Raw genomic sequence first — 19,227 nt, 5'->3', positions numbered from 1 at the left:
AATTCAAAGAGACCTCTTCACAACTACCTTAAACAAATTAATCCCTGTCTATTCACCTAAAGATCCCTTTGAAACAGATGAGCCTTGCAGCATGTCTTCAAGGTCACTGTTTGCAAGCTCTGGTGAAACAAGAGTGTAAGGGACCATAATCTTCCATAAGTTTTACATCAACAAGGTCAACATGATTTGGCCCATATGACATATCTGTTATATACACTGTATTAGTCAGCCTTTTATGATATTTAATGATGGCAGAATAATAATGCAAATACTATGGTTCATAAAAGTGCAGATCTATCACTGGAATGTTAAAGGGCTTTGTATTTTGAGGAAAAATTCTGATTGATGTAAATACTATAACTCTATCTACCATACAGACTCTAATAACCATTTCTTTCTTCTCAGATGATGATTCCAGAGTCATTTTGACCCAAATAGATGGAGTTCAATCTTCAGACTATATTAACGCTTCATACATAGATGTAAGCTAATAGTTTTTCACTTTCATTCAGATTGCTAATTTTAATTGCAAACTAAATGTCAAATAGACATTTGTCTTAAAGCACATCTTGGCGTTTCATTCTTTAACTAGCCATACATTTTATTTCTGTAGGGTTACAAAGAAAAGAATAAATTTATAGCTGCTCAAGGTAATGTATTTTCCTGTCTCCATTTTTGTACTTACACGCACCAGAATGCAATCCTCCTCCTCATCCCCCCACTCCTTCCCCCCCCCACACACACACACACTAAAAAAAACTCAGAGCCCACATCAAGGTTAATATGTTACAAGATCAAAAATTCCTTCCTAAGCATAACTAAGTTGGTCTGCTACATCATGGTCATCGAAGTGAGAGTTGTTAGACACACTAAACTGAGCCCATTGCCTGACCTACAGCGCATAGTGTATCTAGAGGGAGGGGGAATGGCTGCTGCTCTTAGAAAGGTGGGACAAGCCTGCTCCCCAAGCAGCAGCATTTATGTCTCCAAGAGCTGTGGACCAACCTGCCTGGCGCATGGACTGTGTTTGAAATGCCAGCCTACTGCTGGAAATATTCTGAGTACACTCACCCCACCCAATCAATCCGGAAGCTAGATACACCCAACTCAGTTTCTGCCTCTACTGGTGCAGGCCTATTTGACAATGATAGTATTACAACTGGTCGAACTTCCAGTCATGCCAGTTGGAGCTATTATGCTGGGTCTTGCAAGCAGTCCGTGTGTAAATACAAAAATCCCCATTGTTTCAAGAAGTACTTTCTGATTACAGTGATTGTATAGCATAGTAGATGTTTTCTGTAAATTGATAGAGTTCATATAACGGTGCTTCAAAGAAGTGAGCTTTTCAATCTACATATAGTGCATTTGTAAAACTGTGGCATTTACAAGCAGTATATTTTCATGAGATATGAGGTGGTAACTCATGAGTGGAAAAGAAAAATGTTCTTGTGTACTGTGATATTGCTTGTTTTCTTTATGTCTCTTAAGTATAGAACTGTATTCTATGTGCAGGACCTAAACAAGAAACAGTTAATGATTTCTGGAGGATGATATGGGAGCAGAAATCTGCAATTATTGTTATGTTAACAAACTTGAAAGAAAGAAAAGAGGTAAGTAACTTTTATTTCCGTTTTGATCAGCCTGAAATAATCCCCACATTAAGTAGCCTCTGGCTGCAATGTGCTGCTTAGCATCTGACTGTTAATGGCTGTCACCACTTCCTTTTCCAGTCCTTTCTGAGGTTTTAAGTCTCTGCTAAAAATGTAGTTGTAACTTACAAAATTTCAAGCTTCTAAATATTCCCTGGTGACTAATTTCCTCATAACGAATCTTTTATCATGTGCTATACTGCCTCACTGTCAGACTTTAAGCCAAAAGCAAATTGAAATGAGGAGGGCCTTTTTTGCTTCTGCTGCAATGTATGTGAAACTGGCCTTATAAATTGGATTGAGTGTAGGAATGAATGTTGAATCGATACTACTCTCTTTTAAAAGTTTTCAGCTAAAAGAATGATTACATTCATAGTGTGATCACTACAATTGGATATGGCTAATCTGAAAACAACCTATTTTATTGTGAAAGGCTACATTACAACTCTGTTTGTGGTTTGCTGTTCTCACATCCGTGCCCTCATTCTGTATTGTTCCTCCCCTCCCCTCCCCTCTGTTCCTATTTCATATGTATCCTTCCTTGTATATAAGATGAACAGTAAAATTTACTGAAATTATGCAGGCTAACACTTCAGAGCTCAAGATTATTACATAATTAACTTCTTTAACTCACCAGAAGTGATAAAAAAATGATAAGAAACCTGATAAAAAAAACAAAAAAAACCTACCAATGCACCATCACAAATTTTGCTCTTGGGCAATTTTCTTTTAAATGCCTATTTATCCTCATGGGCTAGTTAGTTAAACATTCCAAACACTCAAAAGTGCAAGTTTGGAACTTGGATTCCTCAGGCAATGCGAACTGGGGGTGCAGTGAAAGCAATATGCCAAGTTACTGAGAACAATGTACTGTGTTCTGCTGAAGAGTGACCTCTCCTGCCAGGTAAAAAGTAGTGTCGAAAAACTCCAAAATAACTCCCAACAATTCCTCCTTAAAATCAAAGGATAATTATTCTGGAGGGTGAGGGTACACATCATAAGCATTGAGATAGTTAATGTGCCTTAGTGATGTTAGTTAATTTACACAGCAGCTCTTTTCAGTTATATATTTTTATCAGAATTAGGAAAAGCTATTTAAGTCTGATTGCTCCTAACAGCTATGAAGGAGGTACTCCCTGTTTGCCTACACAAGGCCCTCTCCCTTTCCTGTAATCTTAACATTACCAGCCTTCCTGTATGGTCAAACAGCATACTCATACCAAGACCTGACATACTGATGCTAGTGCCCACAAATGTCACCAAATCTCATTTGAACAGATTGGAGACTCCTTTCAGGCAAATACCCATCAGGCCATAATGGTTGGTAAAATGCTTATTCCACAGAAGGAGACATATTGAAATCTTTTATCCTACTTCTAGAATCCCCATGCAACTGATGACTCTCACCCAAGGTTACCTGACGTTTCCCACCTGTTAACCAGCCCTATATCTGGAGTTGGGGGTTAAAGCTGTCAGACAAGTGCATGCTATCAGAAAAATAAACAAATAAAAAAGATGGAACAGTCATTAAAACAAAACAAACAAACAAACAAAAAAACCAAAAGCCTCCTTCGTCACGATCTGGCTGCCAAAGGAGCATCTGAAGACTCCATCCAAACCATGTATTTCCTGTTGTAATAATGCAGATAACTAACATTGAGAGCATTAGCACAAAGCCTTAAAATCATGTCCTGTTTTAAATTAAAAAACAAACATCCTCTAAATTAGGGCTGTCAAAGGATTAAAAAAATTAATCACGATTAATCGCGCAATTAATCATGCTGTTAAACAGTAATAGAATTTATTTAAACAATTATTTAATCATTTTTGGATGTTTTCCACATTTTCAAATATATTAATTTCAATTTCAACACAGAATACAAAGTGTAAATATTTAAATTTATTTTTTATTATAAATGCACTGTACAAATAAAAGTAGTAGTATTTTTCAGTTCACTTTATACAAGTACTATAGTGCAATCTTTTTATCATGAAAGTTGAACTTACAAATGTAGAATTATGCACACACACAAATTGCATTCAAAAATAAAACAATGTCAAACTTTAGCGCCTACAAGTCCACTCAGTCCTACTTCTTGTTCAGCCAATCACACAGACAAACAAGTTTGTTTACATGTGCAGGAGACAATGCTGCCCACTTCTTGTTTACAATGTCACTTGAAAGTGAGAACAGGCGTTCGCATGGCACTGTTATAGCCAGCGTTGCAAGGTATTTACATGCCAGATATGCTAAACATTCATATGCCCCTTCATGCTTTGGCCACCATTCCGGAGGACATGTTTCCATGCTGATGACACTCATTAAAAAAATAATGTGTTAATTAAATTTGTGCCTGAACTCCTTGGGGGAGAATTGTATGTCTCCTGCATTGTGTTTTGCCCACATTCTGCCATATATTTCATGTTCTATCAGTCTCAGACAGTGACCCAGCATGTTGTTCGTTTTAAGAACACTTTCACTGCAGATTTGACAAAATGCAAAGAAGGTACCAATGTGAAATTTCTAAAGATAACCACAGCACTCAACCCAAGGTTTAAGAATCTGAAGTGCCTTCCAAAATCTGAGAGTGACGAGGTGTGGAGCATGCTTTCAGAAGTCTTAAAAGAACAACACTCTGATGCAGAAATTACAGAAACTGAATGACCAAAAAAGAAAATCAAGAAAATTCATATGTCCCTTCATGCTTCAACTACCATTGGCTTCTGCTAGTGGTATCTGACTCAGATGATGAAAATGAACATGTCGGTCTGCACTGCTTTGGATTGTTATTGAGCAGAATCCATCATCAGTATGGATGCACGTCTCCTGGAATGGTGGTTGAAGCATGAAGGGACATATGAATCTTTAGCGCATCTGGCACATATATCTTGCAACGTCAGTTACAACAGTGCCGCAAACGCCTGTTCTCACTTTCAGATGACGTAAACAAGAAGCGGACAGCATTGTCTTCTGCGCATGTAAACAAACTTGTTTCTCTGAGCGATTGGCTGAACAAGAAGTAGGACTGAGTGGACTTGTAAGCTCTAAAGTTTGACATTGTTTTTGAGTACAGTTATGTAACAAAAAAATCTACAGTTGTAAGTTGCATTTTCACGAAAAAGAGATTGCACTACAGTACTTATATAGGTGAACTGAAAAATACTATTTCTTTTATCATTTTGTATCAAATGTAGAAAAACATCCAAAATATTTAATAATTTCAATTGGCATTCTATTGTTTAACAGTGCAATTAAAACTGCTATTAATCGTGATTAATTATAGTAATTATAATAAAGTTAATCGCATGAGTTAACTGCGATTAATCAACAGCCCTACTCTAAATATTCATAGAGGTTTAATTTTATTACTTTAAAATAATTTTACAGCTGTATGTTATCAGTAATGGAAGTAGGCACACAATATTTAAAAGTACTAAATGTATGTACTGCATGTTTGCATAGGATAAATGTTATCAATACTGGCCAGATCAAGGATGCTGGACTTATGGAAATATCAGAGTTTCTGTGGAAGATAGTATCGTTCTTGTGGACTACACCATTCGCAAGTTTTGCATACAGTCAGTAAGTAATAGCACTCTTGCTACTCCTTAAGATTTGTTTTATTTTGTTTTTTAAAGCAAAGTATAACAGAAATTCAGGCTTTTGTTTAAAATGAATTTAACTGGAAATTTAGTTTTTAACTAAAATTGAGTTGAAACATATATGTAGACTAAGAGAGCAGTAAATTCATGGAATCCGTTTCTACTTGACTTGTTGGAGTAAAAGAGAATTAATTATGCAAATACTGATGGCTGTGTAGGAGAATGTGGGAGCTGTAACCCTCTCTCCTCTTTGCCTGCATTTGGGCTGTATGGGACTTAAGTTTAAAGAGGGATCAGTCAAATTGGATCCTGTGTTCCAAGGTAACAACTCTTGGAAGGTATTTTCCACTGATTATGCTCCCCCCCCCCCCCCATATTGATTATGTGTTATTTTGGAGGAACTTGGGAGTGTGTTTACCCTCCTTTGTACAAAAATATTTTTGAAGTTAGGGAAAGTTTTTAAATAATTAAAAATGTAAAAGATATTAAAATTATCTAGCGGTGGAAGAGGTCTTATTACAGCCCACATGAAGGGCCAAACACAGGCAAAGAGGAGAGCTCCCTGATTCTTTGCCATATCCTGGCCCCAGCACTGGTTGGGGACTGTACATCATCTGGGGATAGCTGGAGTACATTGTATTCTGGCTACCCCTCCTTCCCTCTCTTGACATGCCCTGTGCACTAGGGAGTGCAGTGAGGGGAAACATATAAATTGACTTCTCCATTTATGCTATGAGACACCCTCAATTGCAGAGTTATGGTCAGTCTTCCCTCCTTTTGCGCTGCCTGAGCAGGCCAGAAAATCTGACCTGTATTGCCCACACCTCCTTCTGCTGTTTTACTAAGTTTATTTTTTTAAAGATTCTAGTTGTGTAATCTTTTCTCTTGCCAAGAATAACCTTCACTATATAAATTAAATGCACTAGTGGCTTGCTTAGCATGCTTTCAGAGGGATTAAGGCCTTGTCTACACAAGAATTTTCACCTGTCTAACTTAAGATCAGTTTTTAAAAACTGATTTAGTTAAACTGGTGAAAAACCCAGTTTAATTTATCAGTGCAACATTAATATTTAGACTAGGCCTTAGAACTGCAGCAAGGTTGCATCTTTTTAAATTACCATGTTAAGTATTGTTTTATTCTTCTCCTCTTCTACCTGTTACATTCCAGTCCTCATTCTCATTGGGACTTTTTGCTTCCCAGCAAAACGAAAATGAACTGAGTGGACTATTTATGTATTTATAAAGCACCTTCACATCATCTCTGGCCATCAAACAGTATTAAAAGCAACTGCAACAGACCACCAGCCGTCCCTGCAGGAAGGTTACAATCCCTTGAAATTAGGTCTCAAAAAAGGAGAAAAAAATTCTAGTCTCAGGCAGAGGAAAATAAGTCCTGTGGCAGCTTATCCACAAATCCAAATAAAACAAAACAAAGGGCAGCTTCCTTCCATCTTGTCCGAAGTTGTCAGTTCCACATCCTGGATGTTTACTGGGCAACAACTGCCAGCTCTTCTCCCCAGATCTGACTGCTCACACAGTTTTTCAGAACTAGCTTCCTCCTTTCTGCCCACTGAAGGGATTTAATCACCTTCCTGGGTCAAACAGGAAGGAGACACACACACTCCGTCACAATAATATACATAACTTGCTGAACAATATCAGCTGTGGGAGACTCTCATCCACCAGTACATCATTTACCAAGTCAATAATCACCCTAAAAACCTGAGTAAAGAAGTGGTTTGGTCTTAACTTTGCCTTGAAGACTAACAGTTAAGGTTCTTGAGGGCAAGTGAGGTATCTGGGTACCCTACCAGCGGCTGCCAGATATTCAACTCTAAAGACTGTGAGCAGAATTTCCCCAGCTAATGGCAGTTGGTGAGTTGCCACATGGGGAGAGGGGCAATTTCTCAGGTGGTCTAAACCCTTCTGAACAGGGATTGTCTCTCTTGCATGTTTGTACAGAACCCAGCACTTTGGGCCCTAATTTCAATTAGGGCCTTTGGGTTCTACCATAGATTTATTTATTACTTCTACTAGTAGTAGCCAGGACCCAAACTACAGACAGCTGAATAGAGCAGAGTCACTTGGAAATGCATAGGGAGTCAGTGAAGCTTTCAGAAAACTGATAATGTAATATGTTCCTGGCAGCTTACATGGCTAATCAGATGGGCAGCTGCATTCACCGCTAGTTGTAGCTTTTGAGAAGTCCCTGTATAAAGTACACTGGAGTAATCTAATCTGAAGACCATTCAGGCATGTCTAAGTATAACAAGGGCCATATGAAAAAGGCTGCTAAGACTCTTATTTAAAAGAACTCTTGGCCAGGAAGCTGTATGAAAAATATAGCAAAAAAAAAAAGTTATAAAATTCTTCTGGATTGGAAATAGCTGGAAGTCTAGATGGCTTGTAGTATTTGGTGTCTTTCACGTGTAGATTCATATCTCCAATTTTACTATGGAACATATTAGTGGTGATAACATTTGGTCACCAGTTGATGGAGACTGAGTGGCCTTTATGAAACAAACTGGTGGTCTTTGTCCAGTTCAAAGTGGAAAAGTCTTCATGTATTAATTGGCGCTAGTTAGCAGCCTTCTTGGGCGTCTGAGAAAGAGGTCAAGGACTGATAGAGCATGGAGACTGAATTTACTGTCTTAGCCCAAGAGGAGGTTCCTCCAGATCATGGTTGGAAAACATTGGTGGAGTTTTCATTGCCTGTGCTGCTCCTGTTCTGTGCTTAAACAGAGTACATGGGTCTCCGAGGCTGTCAAGGCTGTACCTTTAATAGTTAGCACTGAAAATGTAAATTAAAAATAAAAGGAGAAAAGATAAAATATAAACTTACAGGATTCATTGTATTAGAGCAGTCTCAGCTTCATGTGGTACAGTATCCTGAGTCCGATGATGTACCAGTATCAGATGTATGTCCCCATCCTTATTTGTGTTGTTATGAAGCAGTTCATAGATAATTTGGCATCTTGCATCTCTCAATGGTATAAATCCTGAAGTTCTTACTCAGACTAACTCCAGTGAGAGTTTTTTGTCTGAATAAGGATGGAGTAAGAAGTGAAGGAGGACTTCAGGATTTGGCCCATGGTTAATAGAAATTGTGAACTGTACCCTAGTGCTACTCAAATTTAAATGGCAAGGATATGGCTTAGTCAGACTATGGTAACTAGTCTGTTTGCAAGTCTTAATACAGGACATAAAATGTCACACTCACAGTCTGTTTGTGTGTTTCTAGCAGCTTCATGATGGCTGTAAAGTTCCAAGGCTTGTAACACAGCTCCATTTTACCAGCTGGCCTGATTTTGGTGTGCCTTTCACACCCATTGGGATGCTGAAGTTTCTGAAAAAAGTCAAAACATTGAATCCTTCACATGCTGGACCAATTGTGGTTCATTGTAGGTATGTACGCACTCTAAACCATTCTGTCTTCTTGAGCTTTAACAGTTTCTAAAGTGCTTTGTGTATGTCAAAACTACATTTCTGTCTCTTCATTGAAAATGCCATAGTTTGCATAAAAGTCAGAACTTGCAAAGGTATTTTAGGCTCCATCATAGCCAGGGAGAGGAATGAATTCAAAAATTCTGCCTTTTCTCTCATTTTAATATTGAAACTTCAGTTTGTTGTTCCCAGAGTGATAGGCAATCTATGACATCAACATATTCTCTGTCAGAAAAACAGATTTGTAACAAATGGGTTCATTCTGCCATTGAATGCTCCTCAGAGAATACATCCCCCAGTTTTCTCACAGTAGAATTGTTGTTTGCTCTTATAGTTTGCCCACTCTGTGCTAGATATGCTGACATGTAGATTTGTACTTGAGATAATTTAACACTATGATGTCGGCAGTCTAGGTGTCCCATTACTACATACTAATACAGAGTGTGTTCCAATTCATGTACAGACACTTGAGCCTCTTGCCAGTAAGGGGTTAATGATAAACCATTGAAAAATGTGTTATAAAAATGAACAAAAATAGATCAGGTTTTTGTAGAAGTTCAAAACAAATGTTACAACTTTTACATTTACATTCAGAACTGCTGTATTTTAGACATCAAGCAAGAAAGAGTCTCTTCTAAGGAACAATATATCTAATTAAGATTAGAATAAAATAAGTGGCTTTGTGGGGGTTTTTTTTGTTTTTGTTTTTGTTTTTTTAAGGAAATCACTTTTTTATTTTTGGTCTGTTGATTTGTTTTCAGTTGCTCATGTTTGATATTTATAAACATTCTCAAGAGGCTTTAAAACATACTCTTCAATGTGGGGCAGCGTGTATTCCTTTATCAGGCATCTGCCATCCTTTTGTTCATTGTTCGTCAGACAAACGCCTGTCTTAGTAGCTCGGTAAGAATTCCTGTTCTCTTGAGTGAATGTACATTACAAAAGGTGGTTTTTTTTAAGATTTAGAAGGAAAAAGAAGATTTTAGTTATCTCGCATGATTTTCCCCTTTGAGATATCCATATTTTTTATATTCCTTTGCCCAGATGTTCTATACAGAGTAATACTAGGGACATGCTTTATTCTTCACCAGCAGGAAATTCTATTCTTAATCTAATTGACACCAAAATGCACACAAGGCACTGAGAGTAATTAAAAAAAAAAAAAAAGCAGATATCTAAATATAATGGTCCAAATCCAAAGTCACCGCAATAGCACTATTGTGAGTCACAGTGTTTTGGACTAATTTGGTACTTTCATACTGCTTGAAAAATGTAGACTGAAAATCATGGCATCTAATTTCCTTTGCAGTCCAGGATATGATGCCATTGAATTGTTGGAAAAAGGAAAGGGAAACTCATCCATAATGAGTAACACCGTATTTCTCGGTGCTAAACACAGACTGCTCGACCAGAACAAACATGATATTCAAAAAGTTTTAAGCTAAATCAGCATTTGGAGGAAATGAAGGAGAAGCTGGCAGAACAAGGAGAAGGGAGGAAAAAGGGAATGTTTCTGACAAATTATATCATTCATTTTTTTAAGATGCCACTCTCCTGATCAGGGAGGGAAGTTAAGGAGGAAGGGCTGAGAAAAAGATTTCAGAAAGAGTCCAAGAATCAGCAGGGGTTTGACAGACAGGTCAGTCAGAGAGGAGACGTTGAAAGAGACAGATGGCAGAGCTGAGGAAAGAGAGTGGAGTATTCTTGGGGCAGAGAGGGCAGTGAAGGAGTTCATGATATTAGAGAAAGAAGGTAGCACTGAAAATAGAGCTCATGGAGTCTGCGGAGGGGAGAGAGATCAGGGAGCAAGGGAATCAGAGGGCTGAGAGCAAAGATTGATGGACAGGATGGAGGAAAGGCAAACTGAGAACTGAAAATGAACAAGCCATATTCAGAGAGGGGGAATTCTAAGACAAGTCAGGTCAGAACAAGAAAATGTCTGGTAAATTCTGAGTCAAGGAAGTAGGAGACAGTGAGAAGTGAAGGGAGCCCAAAGGTGGAGCTGAAATATTAATAGAAGGAAGTCAGAGATAGGGAAGTTAAACTTAGTCATAAATATGGAAGCCATTCTGTCAGTAGATAACCACTTGGTGGTAGTGGTGCAAGAGTGAAAGTAAAATTGAACTCTTACTGGTGGCCGGAGGCCCAGGACAGCTGCTCCTCTCCTTCTCCCCCCCCCTCACCCCCCCCCGCATTGGTGGCCCCCGGGGGAGAGGGGCAACAAGACTAAAGCACTGCCACGGCAGCGCTTTAAGCAGGGTCCTTTGCCGTGGCAGCATTTTAAAGTCAGCGGTACGGGCCGGTACCGGCGGCCACTTTTTACCGGTACGCCGTACCGGCCCGTACCGCCTTACTTTCACCCCTGTAAAGGTGATAGGAGATGGGTGGGAGAGGAGTAGGAGGGGAAAGAGAGAGGACCGATGAGGGAGAGAGGATTAATGTGATGCAGCTATCAGAGCCTTCAAACTAAGGTAAGTGATGAAAAGGCAAGTAAGAAGAGGGCCACACCAATCAGAAAATTAAATGTTGTTTGTGGAGGAATCTTTCAGACATAAGGTGGTTATGGGCACTGGTCTCTCTGTTATAAGGATAATGTGTTTTGTGACACGTCAGTATCAATGAGGAGCTCAGCTGGTTTTAGTTTGTCATTTCAGCATTCCCACAAATGGAATTTGTTGCGATTAGTACTAAGTGAATCATTCTACTTCACTTACATCAGACCATGCTAAGGGATTAAGATTTTCAGGCAGCATGAATTTCTATTCAAACAAAAAAGGACACTGTGTGTGCAAGTGCAAAGGTGTGTGTAAAGAATATATAATCGCACATCGTTTATATAACATATTATAAAACCAATTTGAAAATAATAACGGGAGCTTATGTGAACTCTGTATGTGGCATAATTAAAAATACAATAAATCAAAGAAACTCCAACCCCTTACTATATACTGTAATACTCAGGAACTAGACAACAGAAAAAAATATACATATATACGCACACATACCATATACATGGTAATAATTATGTTCTCTCTGTTCAGTATGTCTTTGAGAAAACTTTGAGTGTTTGCAATATGGTGACATGACTTCTGTGGAAAATACTATAATTAATAGCAAAAAATATTTTCTAGCTCTCGAGAGCCATGGATGGTTCATAAATTCTCAAAGAATATTTTAGATTCCTCGTAATTGCACATCAGTGTTTTATGAGCTAAACATTCATTTCATGGTGTCTATATTTCTGACTTTATTTTAAAACTAAATTTTTCTTTGATGAAAGTCAGATTGAATCTGTGAGTATGTTGGGGGGAAAATACATTTACATTTTTAGAAGGTGATACTATGACATTTCAATAGCCACAGGGCAAAATAAGCAAACAGTAGGTTAGAGGAAAGTTGTTAATGGCTAACACAGGATGCCGTGCCCTTTTCCTCTGAAAGGAAGAGCTGAAAATCATCTATAATTGTATCATTTGTAATAATCTTGCTCCCTCTGGTGGCTACTGGAAGACATGTTAAAAACAATAATATTTTTGCATGGACACGTTGAAAACCTTAGCACTTAAAAAAGGCTTAACATTTGCCAACTGATGTATGACATAAAATATGTTACTTCAGTATTAGTAAACCAAAAAGATTCAATAATCAGATTTAGCATGTGCTATGCTTTATCTTAGATCTAATTTCTAGATCTGGTTGAAAAATGGGAAACATTTTGGGGGGGAAATTGTACCTTTTTTTCTTTTAAAAGAAATTGAAAAATCATAATTTTTTCAACCAGCTCTGATGCTCCTCAATGAAAGGATACGTTTTTGTGAAAGCTTTCTGAAAAAAATTGAAATTCAGAATTTTTCAGCCTGCTCTACTAATATCACTATTAAAATCAAAAGTGAATTGTTACGAAATGTAACACCAGTGTGGATTTCAGTCCAATGTAAACAAAATTTGGATCAGCTGTGGGTTACTGCAGCAATCTATCTGGACTTCATAGCTCACTTATGTGTCTCTCTTCTTTTTAAGCGCTGGCGTGGGTCGAACAGGCACATTTATAGTGATAGATGCCATACTAGATATGATGCATGCTGAACAGAGAGTTGATGTTTTTGAGTTTGTTACAAGAATTCGTAATCAGCGCCCACAGATGGTTCAGACTGATGTAAGTAAGCATAAATCTGTTGTGATCTTTTGTTCATTTATCATGTTTGAAACAAACAATACATTTGTTTCTCAAACACTGGTGAATGTCCCAGTACTTCCTCCCCTCATTCGTCCATAGCAGGAATCACAGCGAGAGTAGGGCAAGCTGGAGAGTAACGGGGTGTGAGGATAGGCGGTAAGTAAGGGTTGTGACAATACAGTCCTTTATGACTAGTTTCCAAATCAAATTTTGAAGGACTACTGCTGTACCCCTCCCATTCATGTTCCCCTGTAGTTCAGAGTGTGCATGATCTAATAGGAAGCCATTGTTACAGCCACAGTCTGACTCTGTTAATCAGTAAAATGGCCTAAAACATGGGAAACCACTATAGCAAAATGCATGTGCCAAATTTTGTTAAATTGTATTTAATTGCTTTATGTTTAGTGTGCTTGTCGCTTATTCATTCCAGATGCAGTATTCATTCATTTATCAAGCCTTACTTGAGTACTACCTCTACGGTGACACAGAACTAGATGTGTCTTCCTTAGAAAAGCACCTTCAAGCATCGCACACCACAACACCACATCTTGTCAAAACAGGGGTAGAGGAAGAATTTAAAGTAAGTAAAGAAGAGGGCTTGCCTCAAGATTTTAGGGATCAGGCCAAAAAGACAACATATATGTAGAGAAAAGTATGACATGTTTGGAAAACTGTCAGAACTAAGCAGCTCAGTTGTTTCTGTTTTATTCCAGTAATGAGAAAGATGAGGGAGGCTTTTCATGTATGAACTCTCAAGAGTGAGAATATTATAATTTAGTGGTGCCCTCATCTTTTTTCAGAGGAAAAGTGAGATTCTCCTCTGAAAAGTGACCTCTAAAAATAACACCACCTTAGTCAGCAGACCTACTCCCTGAGGGTGTTGAATAATGTTTACTACTTCTTCGAGTAGTGTCCCTATGGGTGCTCCACTGTAGGTGCGCTTGCATCCCTGCTCTGCTGATTGGAGAACTTTGGTAGCAGTGTCGTTCAGCCCGCACACATGCAGTTCCCCCTCCTGTTCTGCCACAAGACTAACAAGCGTTGTGCGGACAACCCCCCCACCCTAGTTCCTTCTCAAACGCCCCTGGCTAGAGACAGAGCTGTTAGCAGTCCATTCATCAGATCATTAACTCTATTAGAATTCAAATAGCTAGTTAGTCCTTTTCTTAGTCTTAGAGTTTCTCTAGCTCTTTTTCTTTCCCTAAACAAAAAAAAAAAAAAGAAAAGAAAACTTTTCTCCTTGTCTGGGGATTGCATGGGATATGCCTAGTTCACCAGGTTTTAAGAGGTGCCTCTTGTGCAAAGAGGCCCTCCCAGTAGCGGACAGACATTCCTGCTGCATCTGTTGCCTCGGGGAAAGCCACATTTCCCCTGCAATTTAATTTGCCAGCAAGTATAGTCCAGATCTTGGAAGGACCAAGAATTGAGACTAAAACTCCTCCTCATGGAGGCAGCTCTCCAACCATCCCTGGACCTGTGCCAGAAGTCACCCTGGCGGCATGAATCTTCCCCATAGCCCTTGACATCTCAGGACTGTGAGTTGAGGAGACAACTGCGGACCCCTCATGTAAGGCTTCAAAAAAGAAAGCCATGAGTCCCCAGAGTGAGCCCCAGACTAGCTGAAAAAGATTTCTGGCACGTTTGTATCGTCAGTACCAATGACACCAAAGCCATACAGACACAGTACCCATAGCTCATGAGGATCCAGTGTGGCAGGTACTATTGATGTACCTAAAGACCTGATGGGCACAGGCACCAAAGCAATAGTACTGACAGGGAAAGGTAAGGACAGGGACCGCACCGCCTCCGGGAAGACACTGCCAGTGTGGGCATTAGCCTCGGCATTGTCAATGGCATGCCATCCAGCCTCAGAGTGCCCGGTATAGCCCGGATTGCTGATCCCTTCAGTGCCATCGATCCAGCAACAACTGCCGTCGTTAACGAGTATGACAGTACCGCAAGAGTTCACATACTCAAACCTTGCGGTATCTGAAATACCAGAGTCTCCCCTGCTCGGTATCGGGGTCCCGGAGCAGAGTATACCTTGAACATGGGAATCTCCACTGGTCAAATACTTCCATTCTCTAGTAAAGAATCGGATAGTGAACAGGAGAAGATCATCTCCCATCACTCCTCCCGTGATCCTTTTAGTGTCCATTACCAACCCGGCCCCTTCAGTCATATCCTTTGTCTGTTCCTTAACCACCATGGTATGGCCAACCATGGGCCCAAACACCGCCAGATCGCCGCCCCCCACCCCCCCGCCCCCCGTGTGTGGAAGCATTAAAGCTGTGGAATTGGTGCATTTCCAACAATGTTACAATATCTGCAGCCTGCCTTCCAGGAGCACAGAACACGACAGCAGACAGTGTCAGCTGCGAGTTCCCACATGACCATGAAGGGGAGATGAACCCAGCAGTACTATACGACATATTCAGACAGAGGGGGACACTGACTATAGACTTATTCACCACTTACCTGAACAAGAAATGTCCATGCTACTGCTCCAGGGCAGGCTCTAAACAACACTCCTCAGGGGATGCCCTCCTTCTTTTGTGGCACAAGGGGCTTCTATATGCCTTTCCCCCATTCCCTCTATTATCAAAAGTCCTCTTAAAAATAAAAAGAGAGAGAGACAGCAAACGTCATACTGATTGCTCCCACCTGGGCGAGACAGACATAGTACCCTTACCTGTCACTCTTGGCAACATGTCCAATGATCCCTCTGCAATCCACTCCATACCTCCTCTCACAGAATGAAGGACACGCTTTCCATCCCAACCTATGGATACTCTAGTTCAAGGCCTGGCTCCTTCATGGTTCCAACACCTAGATTCTGCTCCAAGGAGGTACAGAAAGTGTTACTACACAATAAGAAATCACACTTACTTGCAAAAGTAAACCAGATTTCAGATTTGGTGTAATTCCAGGCAAATTACCCCAACATCTGCTACTCTCATAAGAACATAAGAATGGCCATACTGGGTCAGACCAAAGGTCCGTCCAGCCCAGGAACCTGTCTACTGACAGTGGCCAATGCCAGGTGCCCCAGAGGAAGTGAACCTAACAGGTAATGATCAAGTGATCTCTCTCCTGCCATCCATCTCCACCCTCTGACAAACAGAGGCTAGGGACACCATTCCTTACCCATCCTGGCTAATAAATTCATGGAGGTTAAGTCCATTAATGGCTATCTAGTTCTCTTTTAAACCCCTGTTACAGTCCTAGCCTTCACAACCTCCTCAGGCAAGGAGTTCCAAAGGTTGACTGTGCGCTGTGTGAAGAACTACTTCCTTTTATTTGTTTTAAACCTGCTGCCCATTAATTTCATTTGGTGGTCCCTGTTCTTATATTATGGGAACAAGTAAATAACTTTTCCTTATTCACTTTCTCCACACCACTCATGATTTTATATACCTCTATCATATCCCCCTTCCTCTTTTCCAAGCTGAAAAGTCCTAGCCTCTTTAATCTCTCCTCATATGGGACCCGTTCCAACCCCCTAATCATTTAGTTGCCCTTCTCTGAACCTTTTCTAAAGCCAGAATATTTTTTTTTAGATGAGGAGACCACCTCTGTACGCAGTATTCAAGATGTGGGCATACCATGGATTTATATAAGGGCAATAAGATATTCTCCGTCTTATTCTCTATCCCTTTTTTAATGATTCCTAACATCCTGTTTGCTTTTTTGACTGCCGCTGCACACTGCGTGGACGTCTTCAGAGAATTATCCATGATGACTCCAAGATCTCTTTCTTGATTAGTTGTAGCTAAATTAGCCCCCATCATATTGTATGTATAGTTGGGGTTATTTTTTCCGATGTGCATTACTTTACATTTATCCACATTAAATTTCATTTATCATTTTGTGGCCCAATCACTTAGTTTTGTGAGATCTTTTTGACGTTCTTCATAGTCTGCTTTGGTCTTAACTATCTTGAGCAGTTTAGTATCATCTGCAAACTTTGCCACCTCACTGCCACTCTCCAAATGGTCTTGAACTATATACTGACTTTCAAGAAGTCAAGACTATCTCTTAGTTCACTCAAAGTACACCTAGGGCCATAGCGACCTTCCGTCAACAAATAGAGGGATACTCAATATTCTCACACCCAACTACAAAGCATATACCCTCAATTTTATTTCAGTTTAATCCAGCAATACATCAAATCCTAACTGTTGTTTTGTTGTTGTTCACTGTAGAAATTAACAAATGTTCGAATAATGAAAGAAAACATGAGAACTGGCAATCTGCCAGCGAATATGAAGAAAGCCAGAGTCATCCAGATAATTCCGTGTAAGACATGCTATCTTTTACATGTAATTAAAGTTATCAATATGGCAAATTGTTTCACTGCTGTAATAATTCCTTAATGAGTAAACACCATTAACAGAAGAAGACAACAGTGTTGTGGTGAGCTCACCAATCGGTGCCCCTGCTAGGGCTGAAATTTGAACAAACTAATTTGTGAATTTAACTCTTAGAAAAGACTGTGGAATTTACTGTGTACAGAGTTACAGACTATTTATTGATTTTAAGGTATCCCTATAGATGTGTGCAAATATATAAAACGTTAAAGAAACAAATTCCTATTCAGAAGAAAAAGAAAATTAAACCCCTTTCACTGTAAAGCACAAACCCATCCAACCCTGTTATACCTGCTTGTATCCGGAGTGGTAGGCCATTTCCCCCCATGTCACATCACTTTCCCCTCTAAGATCCCCAAACTGCAGCATTGACAGATAGGTGGTTAAAATCACTGATCCCATAGCCACCATCCTCCCCCTCCCCCACCTTCGCTGCAAGGCTCTCCCCTGTGTGCAGCACCGTGCTCTCCAGCCGTGCCTATTACCCTCTCTCCCTTGAATTCTCCTGCCCCTCAGCACTCCTTGGTGTAGTTCCAACTCACCCCTCTGACTCATCACTCACCAGCAGTGATTGTGTGTCTTGCCATTCTCATGCTCTACCTGCTGGGTCCTAGAGGTCAGTCATCTCCCTGGTCTAGCTCTGCTTGTCCTGTAGCAACCTTTAACCCTTGCATTGCAGCTGAAACAGCTTCTATTGCAACAGCGTGCATAACTTCAATTAATTCTTGGTGTGCCTCCCCAATCCTTAATTCACAGGGTTTGCCCCAGCTACTCACTTAGGGGAAAAGGGTTCCCTTCATCCTCCATAGTGCCCATAGGAGCCCTGAGGGGGAGCACCCCATCCTCAGTTAGTCCCTATGTGCTGGGAGGGGGGGAATGCCCCCTCCCCCTCTTGTTGGGGCCTTCGTTTCTGAGGGGGACCCTTTCCTCCTCTTGATCGGCCTTATGAAGTGACATATAGTTTATATATTTAGTATGTCTGTTTGCAGTTAGTTGTGCTTTTTGCTGTTTTAGTTTGTTTAAAATATGTGAAATTCATACATAATTCAGGACTGACTGAAATAATTTAGCTTTAACTTCTTAGACACTGTACATCAATAAGACTCATGTATGTTGTATATGAAAACTGTAATATCTGTATGTGAAAATATAATTCTCAGACTTTGCTTGGAATTACTGTTTGGCAAACAAAAATCATGTTACTGAATACTCATTGTGCTTTTCAATTCGTTCACTGAATTCAATTTAAATGTAAGACCTGATTCCACATAGTCTTACTCATTGGAACAGCCCCAATGACTTACAGGACCAAGCCTCATGCCACTTGTTTTCTTTCAGACAGGGCATTTTGTTGTTATATCTGTGCAAGTTCAAGGAAGCAATTAATCTATGATCAGCAAAAGAAAACTAATAATGTGGCTTTTTTTTGTTTTTAGATGACTTTAATAGAGTGATTCTTTCAATGAAAAGAGGTCAAGAATATACAGATTACATCAATGCTTCCTTCATAGATGTAAGTATATATTTTGTGTACTTAAATTGTTTACATTTGACTATTCTGGTATAGAAGTGTTTTTAAAGGGACTGATCAACTTTGTTTAGGAACAACATTTATGTTTTGTCAAAAAACAAAAGGTATGTATGTTCAGGGGATGACTTGTAAGAGCAAATAGGGGATAGTTGTTTTTTCCTTTGATGTTTTCAATTTCAGAGAAAACTGTTTTTTTGTAATTTAAACATTCTCTTATGCTCTGAACCCAAATACAACAATATTGTAGTGCCTAAGAGCCAAACAGTGAAACAGACTAGCAACAAAAGTGAAACTTATTGACTTGCATTTAGCTTAGACAATAAAATATAATTAAAAAAATTAAACAGGCATACCTCGGACTCAATTTGATTGCTCAGTCACAAAAGCAGAACTGGAAGGGATCCAGTCTCTCCTGTGCTGTTGGTGTCCCCACAGCTTGGCTCAGGCAGCATG

General features: G+C 39.6%; 1 protein-coding gene across 7 annotated transcripts in view; it reads left to right on the top strand.

Moving 5' to 3' along the window:
- The window catches only part of PTPRE (protein tyrosine phosphatase receptor type E), a 247,563-nt gene that overhangs the window by 191,625 nt on the left and 36,711 nt on the right, over nt 1-19,227 (top strand). For 6 of the 7 annotated variants that reach the window (XM_054035387.1, XM_054035392.1, XM_054035389.1 and 3 more), the window contains 9 exons: nt 406-482; nt 614-650; nt 1,513-1,610; nt 5,113-5,232; nt 8,494-8,657; nt 12,717-12,852; nt 13,304-13,453; nt 17,079-17,172; nt 18,680-18,756. In XM_054035387.1, coding sequence (XP_053891362.1) covers nt 406-482; nt 614-650; nt 1,513-1,610; nt 5,113-5,232; nt 8,494-8,657; nt 12,717-12,852; nt 13,304-13,453; nt 17,079-17,172; nt 18,680-18,756 — 953 coding nt within the window. The remainder of the gene's footprint in view (nt 1-405; nt 483-613; nt 651-1,512; nt 1,611-5,112; nt 5,233-8,493; nt 8,658-12,716; nt 12,853-13,303; nt 13,454-17,078; nt 17,173-18,679; nt 18,757-19,227) is intronic. The other variant, XM_054035388.1, reaches the window with a different exon arrangement.

The sequence above is a fragment of the Malaclemys terrapin genome, chromosome 7 (genome assembly GCF_027887155.1).
Source record: "Malaclemys terrapin pileata isolate rMalTer1 chromosome 7, rMalTer1.hap1, whole genome shotgun sequence".
Taxonomy (NCBI): Eukaryota; Metazoa; Chordata; order Testudines; family Emydidae; genus Malaclemys; species Malaclemys terrapin.
This window is presented reverse-complemented; position numbering and strand designations above follow the sequence as displayed.